The sequence below is a fragment of the Mauremys reevesii genome, linkage group 25 (assembly GCF_016161935.1).
Source record: "Mauremys reevesii isolate NIE-2019 linkage group 25, ASM1616193v1, whole genome shotgun sequence".
Classification (NCBI taxonomy): Eukaryota; Metazoa; Chordata; order Testudines; family Geoemydidae; genus Mauremys; species Mauremys reevesii.
In genome coordinates, this window is record NC_052647.1 from 18,788,867 (window position 1) to 18,803,743 (window position 14,877).

The following is a 14,877-nucleotide window of genomic DNA, read 5'->3' on the forward strand; positions in this document are numbered from 1 at the left end:
TTCACCATTTCAAAAGGGTTCCCCCCCCAAAAAACGTCTTTTCCATTGAGAAGTTCACTGACAAAGACCCGTTCCTACAAAAGGGTTCGGTTTCGATGAACTGGTATTTTTCCACGAAAAAACGTTTCATTGAAAAATTCCTGCCCAGGTCTAGTTATCATCCTCTTAGTCAGAGGAAGAAACAGATGCACCGAGCGATTAAGTAACTTCCCAAGGCCCTGCTGCCTTCAGTTGCAGAGCCAGGAATAGAGCCCAAAAGTCCTGATTCTCACCTGCCTGTCTAACCACTAGACAACACTCTCTTTGGTAAAACTGGGATTGGAGCCCAGGAGTGCTGGCTCACTGCTCCACCCCTTAGGCTCTACTCCCAGAGCCAGGTATTGAACCTGACTCTCAGCACCCCACTTTTTCTAGCCACTAGTCCCCAGACCAGGATCCTGATTCATCGCTCTATGGCTGGACCAAATAGGCTTTGCACGCCCAGGAAATGAGCCGGGATCTGTTAAATCGCTTCTATGGAATTGTAGCCATAAACGGGAGTTATCCTCGCACATTCACCTGCCAGGGCTCGACTGCAGATTAGACACAGCCCCTCCTTGTGTGGCATAGTAAATTTGCATCCACATGCAAACGTTTGTAGCTATATGTATTTGCACAGGTGCCCTAGAAGCTTTGCCATTTGAAAGCCGTGCGGTAACAAGCCCCGGCACGGAGCCTGCCATCTGAGGGGAGGCTACGCTGCTGGACGGCTACCATACCCTGTCATACAGACTTCCACCTCCCCATCCTTTCTCGGCCTGATCTGGCACAAGCCGGGCGGGATGCAAACAGCCCCACCCTGTCCCAGCTGCAATGCTAGGCAGGGTTTGTTTTCCATCACACCCTGTTCGGAGAGCACCCCCTCCCCCCTCCGGCCTGGTTGCATTATGCTCAGTATTAGCAAATTAGCCTGAGGAGGTGAAATATACGTTAAAGTCAACAACTCCTCCCGGAATAAGGAGGATGGGGAGGGGAGAGGTGTATTGTTCAGCTCATGTGACAGCTGGCTGCCTGGCGCTGTAACCCAAGATGTCCCAGAGCCAGAGAGAGAGTGGGTTGTAAGCGCCAGCCCTTATGCAGGAGCAAGCTCCTGCTTTCCATTTTAGAGGGGTCCCAGGTTCAGTCCCAGGTGTTAGCTGGCAGATAATCAGCTGGTTAAAGATTCCGGCTGTTAAAGGGACAGGCGGAGTTCAGGGGGGTGGAACAGGAGAGTCACCGGAGAGGTCGGTGTAATACGACTGGCAACGGGAGCGGGTGGCATGGGGGCGAATGGGGTCAGCACCGGCTGTGGCAGGAGCACCAGACGCTCCCTACAAGTGGGGGGGCCACTGGGGCATGAACCGTGGCCCCACCCCTACTCCGTCCCTTCCCCGAGGCCCCACCCCACTCTGCTTCTTCCCCTGAGGCTCCGCCTCCCACTCACTCCTCTCCGCCCCCTCCCCCATCGCTCGCCCTTAAGGCAGGTAAAAAGCAAAGGGGCCATGGCCCCCCCGGGCTGTGGCTGCCATCCTGGGTAGGTTTGGAGCTTTTCCTGCTGCCAGAGAGCCCGGCGGTGCCCTCAGACAAGCCTGAGGTGACAGCGGGCACCAGCTGGGCCTGAAATTAAGTTGATGAATTATAGAGAGTAGGCGCCTGCAGGGAGAGGATGGGACGGTACAAGGTGCTCGGGTGCCATGGTGATGGGGTGTGATAAAAACCTCCAGCTAGAGCGCGTGGTTGGCTGGATGGTGGGCTGGGCGGGAAAGAGGCTGGTTGCATGGTCAAGGCACTGGGCTGGGCCTCTGGAGATGTAGGTACAACTCCCGCCTCTGCAACAGCCTCCCTGCACGAGCCGGGGCACGTCTCTGAATCTCTTGGGGTGACATTTGCAACAAGACCTAAGTGATCGAGGAGCAGAGGTCCCTGTGATCCTGCTCCTAAATCACTTGGGAGCTTTCAAAACTCCCGCCATTTCCATTTCAGTTCTGTAACCCGGGGATAATTTCTCTTCCTCTCTCCCGCCCTTGTCTGTTTTGACTGTAAGCTCTTTCTTCCTGCCGTGAACCAGACCCCATTGTGCCAGGCGAGACATCATTTGTTAGGTGTTTTACGGTAGCACTTCGGAGCCCCAGTCATGGCCCACGACCTCATTGTGCCAGGTGCTGTACAAACACAAAACAAAAAGACAGTCCCTGCCCCCAAAACCTTACAGTCCCATCCAGGTGGCACCCTGCACGATGGGACTCCAAACTCATGCCTGGCCGTGTCAGAAGAGCCGGTCCTATTCTCCACGGACGAGGCCGATTCCGTCCCACGCCTCGGCTCCTCGCCCAGAACACAAGGCAATTCACAGCTGTGTCACATAGTCAGCAGCATGTTTCATGACTGTCTAGTAGAGATGGCTGGAAAATATGTGTCGGGAAGGGGGCAGTTCTGTGGGAAATTTTCAAGGTCAATGAAAAAAAAACAACACCCCACATCACTTTTCAGCAGAAAAATTCAGACTTGTCAAAAAGAAAAGCCTGAAATTTCAGTGGAAAATGAACATTTTCATCCGAGAATTGCTAAAGGCTGGGGGGGGGGGGGTTCCTGCCAAAATCACTGAAAATGTTCCCAGGAAAGCAGCCGCCTTCCACAAAAACTTTCGCTTTGTTGAAAATCCAGTTTTCCACTGAGAAGTTTTGATGGAAACTTTTCCATCTGCCTGGCAGGACATCGGGAGACCCTGCGAGATGGGCGCAGGTTGTGTGGATCAGAGAAGCTGCACAGATCAGCCTGGGAGCTAGAGGTCCAGAGGCCACCCTGGGGTCTCTGTGTGCATCCGAGAGCCCCTACTCATTACTTCCATGCCTTGTCTCTTCTCCCCCATGCAGGGCAAACACTGCAGCCTGCATCTGACTGTCCATCCCAGTGAGAACACACAAGCTGAGTCCTGGGGCTTCCAGGGTGGAGAATCTGCTCTCAGGGCCGATCCCCTCACTGATAAACCTCTGGAATGTGCCTTTCCTTCAGGCCAAGAGAGAACACAGAGCTTCAAAGCAGCTCATTCATCAGCCAGCTGCAGGCCGGCCAGTTGGGCAAGGCTGATGGGTTTCAGGCAGAGTCTCTCAGGCCAAGGGGCGCTGCTCTGTACAAAGGCAGGCGGGGTTTGCCTGTGTGTGCAGTGCAGTCAGACGACAGCCAGACCCGGGATGCACAGGTTGCTTTGAATGGGGCCTGCATGGCGGGCCCATCAGAGCACACGGAGGGAGCCCTGATCGCCTAAGAACTGTGATGGGTTGGACCGTAGCATAGGGTGACCAGATAGCAAGTGTGAAAAATCGGGATGGGGGTGGGGGGTAATAGGTGACTATGTAAGAAAAAGCTCCAAAAATCGGGACTATCCCTATAAAATCGGGACATTTGGTTACCCCACCGTAGCACCTGGACCCCAGACCTTATGTGTCAGGCGCTGCACAGCTGTGGAGTGAGACAGTCTCTGCCTCCCAGAGCTCACAGTCTCAGTAGCGTAGATAATGGGGGGAGGGGAAATGACTTACTGAAGGTTTCTCAGCACCTCAAAGGAAGAGTTAGTGTTAGAAGCCAGCTCTTCTGAGCCCCCACCCAGAGACCTTCTCACTAGTCAACACTACCATTCCAGTCTCCCGCGGCTGCTGCAGCAGAGAGAGGCTCCAGATATCCCTGCAAATCACAGAAATGCAGGGCGGGGTGGGACCTCGAGAAGTATTATCTGTATGACAGAAGCACCCAGTGGCTCCAGCCAACCGCCAGCCGTGCCCCCTTGTGCCAGGCAGCGAGAGGAGCCCTAAGCATCATCCCCCTTTTTAGCTGGCTCCTGGAGGGTTGCCTTTAATTCCGAGCACTCCTGAGTGCAAAAGCCAGGTGCACAAGAGAGGGGCTGGACCCCATTCTGCTATGACCTGGCCCGGGAAATTCTGGGCAACTCGGTGTCGGGGGATATTGACAAACTGGAGGGGGCTCAAAGAGACGCAGCGAAGGAAAACTGTTAAGGGAGGATTCAGGTCAAAGATCAAGAGCTAAATCTGTCTAGTTTGGCTAAGTGACTGGCCCCTAGGAGACAGGAGCGCAGGCTGCAAATATGTGAGGAGTGTAAACACAGGATGGGTGTGGGATTAGCGAAGTATCCAAGCCTGTTCCATACCTAACGAGTCTTTATGGTTCTGTTTCCCATGACTAGACACCGCTGCAAACTGCACAGCCCCACTAGTTAGGGTGACCAGATAGCAACTGTGAAAAAATGGCACAGGGGGTGGGGGGTAATAGGCGCCTATATAAGAAAAAGTCCCCAGAAACCGGGACTGTCCCTTTAAAAATGGGACATCCGGTCACCCTACCTACAGTCCAGTGGTTCTCAACCTTTCCAGACGTCTGTCCCCTTTTCAGGAGTCTGATTTGTCTTGCAAGCCCCGAAGTTTCACCGCACTTAACAACGACTTCTTACGAAACTCAGACATAAAACCACAACAGTGTCCCAGTGCACAAAGGGCGTCCTTGCTCCTTTTTGCCATCTCGTTAGAAAAGAAATCGACTGGCATGGAAATCTTGGGCTTACATTTCAGGGTATAGCGTAGAGAGCAATACAAACGAGTCGCTGTAATCGTAGTCTGTACTGACTTGGCTCGTGCTTTTTGTGTCGCCTGTTGTGAAACTAGGCAAATATCTAGATGCGTTGATGGAAGACCTCTGCGTACCCGCTGGGGTACCCTGGTTGAGAACCACGGGGTAGGGGGGCATGGGGTTTTGGTTCATCCCATCTATGGGGGCAAAAAACTCAGTGACATTCAGCAGTGAGCCTGGGTTGAAATTTCCAAATCCCACCCCCCCACAAACGGAGCTGGGGGTGGGCCAGCGGGCTTGGTTCTGTCTACGGCAGGTATTTCTGTGGGCCACAGGCAAGCTAGATCTTAGAATCATAGAATCTCGGGGTTGGAAGGGACCACAGGAGGTCATCTGGTCCAACCCCCTGCTCCAAGGGGAAATGATGATAGTGTGGTTGGGAGAAGATGTGAAAGGAGAGATGTAAAGCTGCAGAGAGAGAGAGTGAGAGAGAGTGTGTGTGTGTGTGTGTGGAGGACATGAAAGCAGAGGAGATGTAAAGCTGCAGAGTGTGTGTGTAACTGCCCACACCTCGCCCTTGCCCTGATAAGCCAGGAATGTGGCAGGGCTGCGAAGGATAAACGTTCCTCCTCTGCTTTTAGGTGTCGATCTTTACTGCTTGACTTAGACTGGCTGGATCAAAACTGTTGTGTGTGCACAAGCCTCCCGCACCAGGCTACAGCTCTCAGGGTCAGGCCCGATTGCCCCTTGCGCCACTGCGCTGGCCTGGTGTGGCAACAGCTACACTCTTTGAATCCACAACCTGAAATGCTGGCAGGCTGCGCTCAGTTACCAGCTCTGCAAGGGCAGTGGAGTCTAACAGTTAGAGCAGGGGTGGCCCCGGGGTGGGGGGGGGCGGTTGGACTTCTGGGTTCTAGCCCTGGCTCTGGCAGGGAGTGGCGTCTAGTGGCAGGCGGGCGGGCGGGCTGGGAGTCAGGATTCCTGGGTTCTATCTGCAGCTCGGGGGTGGGGTGGGGTCTAGTGGTTCAAGCAGGATGGAAGTGGCGGTCAAATTCCTGAATTCTACTCTCGGCTCTGGGAAAGGAGCGGTGTCTAGTGGTTAGAGCAGATTGCAGCTGGGAGTCAGGATTCCTGGGTTCTATTCCCAGCTGGGAGGAGCAATTCCCTACAGTGGGTGGGTCTTTGGATCTTAATATCCAACTCACTGCTCTTCCTGCATGGACATAAGAGCAAGGGCTTGGTCCAGAGTCCTTGGCCAGCATTTCTCACAGCCTGCTGTTTTCCTTGTCTGTGTGAGCTCATCACTCCACCCCAGAGGAGGCTGCATCTCAGAGGCACAGTGGGGAGCATTTCCTGAATATACACACAAGCAAATCCTGGTTTGAGGCAATCTGGAGTCTCTCCACTGACATCCCAGAACAGAATTTAACCCTGTCTCATGAGAAACGATCAGAGTGGGGCTTTGCAGTACTGGCAGAGATCCCAGCTAAGCGAACATGGAGATTGATGCTGGTTAGGGAGTGATTGCAGCCTGCTCTCTGCTGATGCACCCTATCTACTTTGCCCCTACGCTCCACTCTGCTGGGGGTTGCTATGACCCCCCATCTCTGCATCTTCAGAATTTGGTGCAATGGGAGTCCGCTCAGCACCAGCAGATCAGCCCCCCCTTCCTCCCCAGAGGGTGCTGAGAAAACCCAGCAGGCTGGGGTGTCAGCACTGTGGCAGCTAGCAGGAGGGTGCAAGCGCTGGATGCACCGATTGCAAAAGGCAAGCGAGGCTACCAAATGGCTCTGAAACCCCCTCTGGGAACTACAAGGGCAGGCTTCCGAGGCCACCGACTCACAGGCCCAAATCTCTTGCTCGACCCCCCCTGGCCTGACGACAGGCTCTGGCCCAGAGAGAGCCCCGCGGGACAAAAAGACCCCAGCTCCCCCACGGCTGGACAGATCCCTGCGCCAACTCTGCCCAGAACCCCCCTGTCCAGCTTCCTCAGCCAGGCACAGCTCGGGAACAGGCGTGGGTGGCTCCGGGTGGTATCCGGTTCCATGGGGCTGGGCCCCTGGCAACAGTTCAGGTGAGCCGGCTGTGCAAACAAAGGCCAGGACCAGGCCTCAGCCTAGCCCCACCTTCCTGGAGCAGAGGGAAGCTGGTAGAGGTGGGGGTGGCTAAGCCCTACCCGGCCCCTCCTCTGCTCCTGGCTATAAATCCCAGTCTGCATCCAGTCCAGCCCTGCACAGGCTGAGACCTCACTCCTGCTGCAATCACTTCTCTCTGTCCGTTCCCCACCTGCTGCTAGCACCATGAGTTACTCTAGATCCACCGCCTACTCCAGCAGCTTGAGAGGCCCGAACGTCATGGGCAGGAGGTACGCCCCAAACATGAGTGCTGCCAGCGTCTACGCCGGGGCAGGGGGCTCTGGCTCGAGGATCTCCATGGCCAGGACCACCAGCCTGGGCTCCAGCTTCCCGGGCAGCAGCGCCGGAGGCAGTTACAGCATCGCCCTGTCGGGCTCCGGGGTGGTGCAGAACGAGAAGGAAACCATGCAGGATCTGAACGAGCGCCTGGCCTCGTACCTGGACAGGGTGCGCAGCCTGGAAACCGACAACCACAGGCTGGAGACCCAGATCCGGGAGTTCATGGACAGGAAGGGTCCCAGTTCCCGGGACTGGAGCCACTACTTCGAGGTCATCGAGGAGCTGAGGAAGCAGGTGAGGTGCTCCCTGCTCCTGCCTCCCTTGGCCACCTGGATCATGCTCAGATCTGCAGCCCCCAACCCCACTGGATCAGGGAGGAGGTGGCACATGCAGGACCCCCACACTGTAGCACCACCTCTGCCTGGGACCAAGCAGGAACCCAGTGGGAGAGGGGAGGATCATGCACCTGTCAGCATCCCCATATCAGCCCTCTGTGCCCCCCCGCCGAGGAGCAGGGGGTAGCGGGGGTTTGCTACCCTTGCAGGGGACCGTGCAGCAAAGGAAAACCTAGGAACAAGCCTCCCCCCGCCCCCTTTGGGGAGTGTTGCAAGGTTACTGACTTGCACCCATATCCCAAGTGCAGCCCCGTGCATTCACCCACCTGGGCTCTCCCCCAAACCGCAGGAGGTCCCTCTGCAGTCAACTCACTGTGGTGCTGCGTCTGGGCGTGCCGGGTCCGGTTGGGCTGGAGGCCGAGGGGCCCAACCCAGCCCCCTGGGGGCGGGGGGTCAGCCTGTATCCCCAGGTGGGAAGCTGGTAAACTCAGCCAGCTTGCCTGGGGCTGCAATGCACCCTGCCCCGGAGGAGTTACTCATTAACCTCCCCTGCACAGAGGCCTGACCTTCAGCACAGCTCAGAGGAGCTGTAATCAAGGAACAGGGGCAGGGTGTGGCAGGGCGGAATCCCAGCTCCTCCAGCTACAGCCTGTTAAGGCAGCAGGGGTTAAATTCCCACCCACTCAGCAGGGGGGGCTCGGCCCCTCCTTCAAAGCAGATGATTATTCTAGTAGCGGGCCTGTTGCGCCAGGCGCTGCACACACACCAGGGGAAGGCAGCTCCTGCCCTGACATGAGCTCCCCTTCTAAATAGGCAGAAGGGAAACTGAGGCACGGAGCAGCAAAGTGACTCGCCCAAGGTCAGTGGTAGAGCGAGGGCCCGAACCCAGGTCTCACGAGTCCCAGTTCAGCGCTCTATCCACTAGGCCCCGCTGCCATTGTTAGGGCTGGTTTAGTCTCCTTAATGTTTGTTGCATGCCAGTTTCCTGATCCAGCCCCCCAGGGCCATCTCAGGGGCACTTGCTTGTTTGCACCCAGCATCCTGGGTTGACTGAAAACTCCCTTCCCATGCAGGGTGGAATGGGTCAGGGTAAAACGGGCGCGGTGAGGTGTAGCTGGGGGACAAGATGGATGTTTGTTCCCTCTCTGGGCTGAGTCACCGTTGGCAAACAGAACAAAGACAGAGTGAGACCGTTTGGAAAGGCGCGGCGGGAACAGGTGTGCAGGGCGACAGGAGAAACCCCCACCCTTCCAGATGGGGGTGCAGGGGCAGAGAGAGAGATGGAAAGCACCAACCCCCACCTGAAAACCCCGCCAGGCAATGCCCCTGGCTCCCCTGGGGGAAAGGAAGAGGAGAATTTGGCCCCTCAGGGTTATTTATACCTGAGGGCATGACCGCCCTGTAATCCACAGCAAATCCCTCTTCCCCCAGAGCTGGGAAGAGAACCCAAGAGTCCTCATGCCTCTGCTCTAACCACTAGACGCCACTCCCCACTAAGAGCTGGGAAAAGAACCCAGCACTCCACATTTGGGGGAGGGGCTTTGCCCTCCCCAGATGCCCTCTCACCCCCACAGACAGCAGAGGCTCAGCCCCCCCCAGAACCTGCCCCCCTCCCTCCCGGCCGCAGGTTCGAGAGTGGCCTGGCCATCCGCCAGTCGGTGGAGAGCGACATCAACGGGCTGCGGAAGGACTCCCAGCCTGGCCTACTTTAGCCCCCTCGACAAGTCCCACGCCCCTTCCCGAGCCTGCAAACAGAACCCAGGAGTCCTGACTCCCAGCCCCGCCCTGCTCTAACCATTAGGCTCAACTCCTTCCCATACCATGTCTTTCCCTACTGGAAGTTCAAAGACAAAGGCCTGGTCTACCCACACAATGTCACTGTGCTGGCTAGCGGTGTGAGGTTGTGGCCCAGTAGAACCCCACCAGTGCAATCCCTGGGGTGGAGGCTGGTAGAAAGGTGCCCTGGGGGGAGGCAGCGTGGCTAAGTGGGCAGCGCACTGGAAAACGTGGGCTCGATTCCTGGCTCTCCCACTGGCTGGTTGGGCGACCTTGGGCAAGTCACGTCACCGCCCCGTGCCTCGGTTTCCCCATCTCTGAGACTGGGATCTCACAGATTTTCGAAGCACTCGGCACCCCCCGCCGGTGCTGGGTTTTCAGCAAGAGCTTAGCACTTGGGGTGCTAACGTCTCACCGGTTAACTGGCTGTTAATTTAGGGGAGTAACCGGAGCTGAGCTCACGGGGAAACCCAGCCACCAAGGCCTGGTTTTCTGAGGGGCTGAGCAAACATGGAGGCTTCCATCGGCGCTGTGAGTTGCTCTCAAACCAGTCTCCAATCGGGCACCCCAAAAGTGGGGTACCCCAAATTTTAGGGCACTTTGGGCCTAACTGCTGCCCAAGGTCACCCAGCGATGGGACCGGGAGCCAGGACGCCTGGGTCCTACAGGGGATCCTACCAGTGAATAAAACCCAGGCCTCCTGGCTCTCCTGTGCTCGGCACCCGTTAGTCTCATTTTTAGGGCTCAGATCTCAGGGTGACAGGCACCCGCGAATAGACTGGGCGGTGTCTCTTTAAGCACCTTCCTCCCCCGTTGCTGTGGGAACCGCACCTGCCTTGCACCTGTGCTGAGCTAGGCAAACACTGCAGCGGGTTGGCAGGAGCCCAGCGGCTTCAGGTTACAGGTTCCCGGCGGAGGCTGGCACAGGAGCGCGAGTCCCGGCTCAGAGGCTGGGTGCGGCGCCCTCTGGCGGTCGTGGGGCAGCGCCAGGGCAGGTGGGACCCTGCTGCCATCCTGGGGGCATGCGCACCCCGCTGGGAGAGCTCGGAACTAGCCCCTTGTCGGGGTCCCACCCAGCCAGCACCCCCTGACCCCTCCCCATGCGTCTTCCCCCTGCCCAGATCTTGGACAGCGCCGTGGACAACGCCCGCATCGTCCTGCAGATTGACAACGCCCGCCTGGCCGCCGATGACTTCCGGGTCAAGTGAGCGTCCCGCCGAGCAGACACGCGGTCACTGTCCTCTCGCCCTGACCCCCTTTGCCCTGGCCGGGGCGGAGATCCCCTGGTGGGGGAAGCCCACCCCTCCCCAGGGTATATGGGAGGGCTGCAGCAGCTCTGCTGTGCTGTCTGCACCCTGGATGTTGAGGGGACTCCGGCACGCGGAGTGGGGAGAGGTCTGGCACTCAGGGTGCTCCCCCCCCCAAACACACAGACTCATGGTGCAGGAGTCTCAACCCCCAAACGTACACCTCCACCCTACTCACACACGGGGTGGGCTGTGCCCCTCAAATGCACCCCCACACATGGGGGAGGGGCTCTGCCCCACAAATGCATCCCCCACCGCCACGCATAGGGGCTCTTCCCCTCCCAAATGCACTCCCACAAATGGGGGAGGGGCTTTGCTCCCCCAAAGGCACCCCCTGCAGCACTCCACATATGGGGGAGGGGCTTTGCCCTCCCCAGATGCCCTCTCACCCCCACAGACAGCAGAGGGGCTCCAGCCCCCCCACCCCTGCAGAACTGGAGCTCCGTCCCCAAGCACTGAGCCCCTCCCCTTCCCCGGCGCAGGTTCGAGTCGGAGCTGGCCATCCGCCAGTCGGTGGAGAGCGACATCAACGGGCTGCGGAAGGTCCTCGACGACACCAACATGAGCCGGCTGCAGCTGGAGGGGGAGATCGAATCCCTCAAGGAGGAGCTGATCCATATGAAGAAGAACCATGAGGCTGTAAGCTGGGGGGAGGGGGGCTGTGCCCACATGGGGCAGGACCATCCTGCGTGGCTCAGCTCCGGGCTCACCATTGGGGGGTGGGAGGCAGCCCCCAGAAGGGCCCAGGATGGGGTGGGGAGGGTCCTTTCTCCCAAAGGACGGACGTCTCACCGGTGCGGGCGTGTCCCTGCAGGAGGTGGACAGCCTGCAGGCCCAGATCACCAACTCGGGGCTGACGGTGGAAGTGGACGCCGCGCAGCCGCAGGACCTGGGCAAGGTCATGGCGGAGATCCGGGCTCAGTACGACAACCTGGCGCAGAAGAACATGGCGGACCTGGACCAGCAATGGAACCAGATGGTGAGCCGGGGACGGGGGTGGGGCGCTGCCACGGCCTGTCCCCGGGGGGGTCCCCCACTTCCTGCCACCCTCAAGAACCAGGCCACTTAAGGGGACCCCTTTGGGCATCCCCCTGCCCCTCAGTGTGGCTGCACGTTCAGGACGAGTTCACGTCCCCAAGCCCAGAATCGGGGGCGGTTCTGATCCAGGGCTCTGGTTTGGCCTGTGATGGAGACAGGGCTGCCGGAGCTACATCCCCTGGGGTGTCGGGGTCTGGGAGGTTTGGCCCAGGCTAGCTCTGGCTGGCAAGGAAGAGACTCCCTCCCCCTCCCCCAAGTAACTGACTTGCCCTGTCCCCACTTCCTGTCCCTCTCCAGATCACCCAGAGCACCGTGGAGATCACCCAGAACACAAAGGAGATCGAGGTGGCCCGCAGCAGCATCTCCGAGCTGCGCCGCACCTACCAGACGCTGGAGATCGAGCTGGAGTCCCTGCGCAACCTGGTATGCTCCCCCTCCCCGCCTCCCGTGCCAGAGCCAGGGTCCCCCTGCTCCCTCTGCTCCCCCTCCCGTGCCAGAGCCGGGGTCCCCCTCCCCGCCTCCCGTGCCAGAGCCAGGGTCCCCCTGCTCCCTCTGCTCCCCCTCCCGTGCCAGAGCCGGGGTCTCCCTCCCCGCCTCCCGTGCCAGAGCCGGGGTCCTCCTGCTTCCCCACCACGACTGCAGCCGGGCTCCTCCCTCACTCCCCTGTCCCCCAGCGCTGCTTTCCCCTCCCCAGCACCAGCTCGGGTTCTCCCTGTCCCACTCCCCCCGCAATACCACAGCTGGGCTCTCCAGCATCACGTCCAGAGTCTCCTGCACCCCGTTGAGCCTCTCCCCATCCGTGCGCAGGGAGGGGGCTTTCTCCCCGCCCTCCCCCAGAGCTCTCATCCAGCCCCGGTGCTCAGGCTAGCAACCCAGCATTCCGGGGATACCCTCTGTGGGCGGCGAGGGAGCTAACGTTGGGCCGTCACCCTCAGCCAGGCCACGTCCTGGTTTCACCTTGTCCCATGCTGCCCCCCAAAGGGGCGGAGCTAGGGCCTGTGGGGCGTGGCTTCCTCCCCAGAGGTGTGGCTGGTGCCCACGGAGGCATGGCCCTGACCTCTCCTCCCCTTGCAGAAAGCCAGCCTGGAAGCAAACCTGCAGGACGTGGAGCAGCGCTACGCCAGGCAGATGGAGCATCTGAATGGGCAGCTCCTGCGGGCCGAGGCGGAGCTGGCCCAGGTACGCAACGACATCCAGCGCCAGGCTGACGACTATCAGGCCCTGCTGAACATCAAGGACAAGCTGGAGGCGGAAATCGCTACCTACAGGCGGCTGTTGGAGGGCGGAGAGGAGTTCAAGTGAGTGCCTTGGGCTGGGGCGTCGGCTCCTCCCACAGCCCGGCTGCTGTCCAAGTGCCCCGTCACGCTTCCCATTGGTGGGAGCGGTGGGATAGGAAGGATTTAACCCTGGGGCCCTTAAACTTCGTCATTTGTTCCAGCTCCAGGATAACTCCTCTTGCCCCTCACTCCCTGTTATAGCAATTCCCAGCTGGGTTAGCTGAGGGTCCGGAAAGCTGTTGTGATTTGACCCAGGCCAGAGAGAGGGTCAGCAATGCACCCAATATTCCCCCACATCCCCACTTTCTGGCCCCAGTTGCTGGGCCACGGGGCCCCTGAGGCTCCGCCAGGGATGGGAAAGGGCAGTCAGGCCCAGATCCCCACCAGGAACGGGCTCTGTCCCTCTTAGGGGCAGTGCGGGACCAACCGCGCGCCTGGGGCTGTCTCCCAGGGGAGCCTCCTCGCGATTCGTGGCTCTGGCAGGGAGCCGGTGGCGGGGAAAATGGGTGCCCATTGAGTGGGGGCAGGGAGGGGCTAATGCTTACCGGGGCATAATGCCACTCCGGGCTACTGATGCCGTGTGGGCTGCTCCCTGATTACCTCCCTCCCAAGGGGTGTGCGGCCCAGCCCCCAGGTCCCCATCCCTGGTTGCATGCAGTGGACCAGGGATTCTGGGACGGCCCCTTGAACTCTCACGCTCCCTCTCTCCCCCCCTGCAGCCTGAACGACGCCCTGGTGGACACTGGCAGCATCACGCAGACCACCCACAAGGTCGTCACCACGACCAGGAAGATGGTGGACGGCAAAGTGGTGTCGGACTCCAGCGAGTCCCAGCTGTTCAAGCGCTGAGAAGATGCACCGCGTGGTCCCTGCTCCCTTCCCTTAGCATCTGGCATTGCGGTGCCCTGAGAGGGCCGCGGGCAACCGGCTTTGCCTCCCACCGCCCACTTGCTTGGTCAGCAGAGCTCAATAAAAAACACAATTGGCCTCAGAACGGGCTGCTTCTCTTGGGCATCTGGTGGCCTTTGGGGGAGAGGCAGGGGAGCCTCGCTGAACCCTGAGTTCCCTGCTAATGAGGGTGTAAAGTGGTCCCCTGCCCAAGGTGCTCGGAGCGCTTCCCATGCTGCAGCATGGCACCCTGGTCATGTAGGGACATAGCCCTATATCTCCATTATACAGATTGGAAAACTGAGGCAGGCGGTGGCTAAAACGACTTGCCCAAAGTCACAGAGCCAGTCACTGGCAGAGATGTCCAGTCCCTGGTCTAACCACCCCCCCGCCAACTTTCCCAGGAGTCCTGAATCCCAGCCACGCCCCATCCCGAGTCCTGATCCCCATCAGACTGCACTGCCCACCCAGGAGTCCTGATTCCCAGCACTCCCTCCCAGAGCCACGGGTAGAACCCAGGAGTCCGGACTCCCACTCCACCCCTCCTCCCCTAACCATTAGACTGCACTTCCCAGGAGTCCTGATTCCCAGCACCACCCCTCTCTAACCATTAGACCACATTCCTTCCCAGAGCCAGAGATAGAATCCAGAAGTCCTGACTCCCACTCTCCCCCCCTGCCCCCAATCACTAGCCTGCACTCTCTTCCTATGGTCAGGAAAAGAACCCAGGAGTCCCGATTCCTAGCAACCCCCCCGCCTTCTCCCACTTTAACCATTAGACCGCACTCCCTCCCATAGTCAGGAATAGAACCTAGGGGTCCGATCCCCAATCTCCTGCTTTAACTAGCCTCCCCAATTCTAAGCACTCACCCTTCCATTTCCCTCCTTCGGGGTTCTCGTCCTGCCCCCCAATAACACAGACCCCGGCTGTGTCTCTCAGAGTGGCCCCTTGCCGCTGGCACTCAGTCCGCCGCGGGGCTCACGGATTTCACACCTTCCGCTAGTCCCGGGGCCACCCCACGACGCCCAAGTCCAGCCCCCTAATGGCACTAAACCCCACTCTCCAGGCCTGTTGCAACTGGAACAAACAAGTCAGGGTCACAGATCCTGCACATCACCCTTAGCAGTGGACTGGGGGGCAGAGCGGTTCTGCCCAGTGCAGTAATTCATGGCTTGCCAAGGCTGGGCTGGCTAGTTAGCGGCCCTAGTAGCCTTCCATAAGGCAGAGCACTGGTCATATATGCCA

At 59.1% G+C, this 14,877-nt stretch overlaps 1 protein-coding gene and 1 long non-coding RNA gene across 2 annotated transcripts in view; one reads left to right on the forward strand and one right to left on the reverse strand.

The window, feature by feature from the left end:
- LOC120391329 overlaps positions 1-7,770 on the reverse strand; it is a 27,252-nt gene extending 19,482 nt beyond the window's left edge. Inside the window, exon 1 of the long non-coding RNA XR_005591273.1 lies at positions 7,719-7,770. This is a non-coding gene — a long non-coding RNA (uncharacterized LOC120391329). The remainder of the gene's footprint in view (positions 1-7,718) is intronic.
- Positions 6,811-13,737, forward strand: KRT18 (keratin 18). Its single transcript, XM_039514862.1, has 7 exons — positions 6,811-7,304; positions 10,243-10,325; positions 10,911-11,067; positions 11,243-11,407; positions 11,764-11,889; positions 12,541-12,764; positions 13,463-13,737. The coding sequence occupies exons 1-7, from the start codon at positions 6,897-6,899 to the stop codon at positions 13,590-13,592; spliced, it is 1,293 nt and encodes a 430-aa protein (XP_039370796.1). The 5' UTR covers positions 6,811-6,896; the 3' UTR covers positions 13,593-13,737.
- Positions 13,738-14,877: the final 1,140 nt, after the last annotated feature.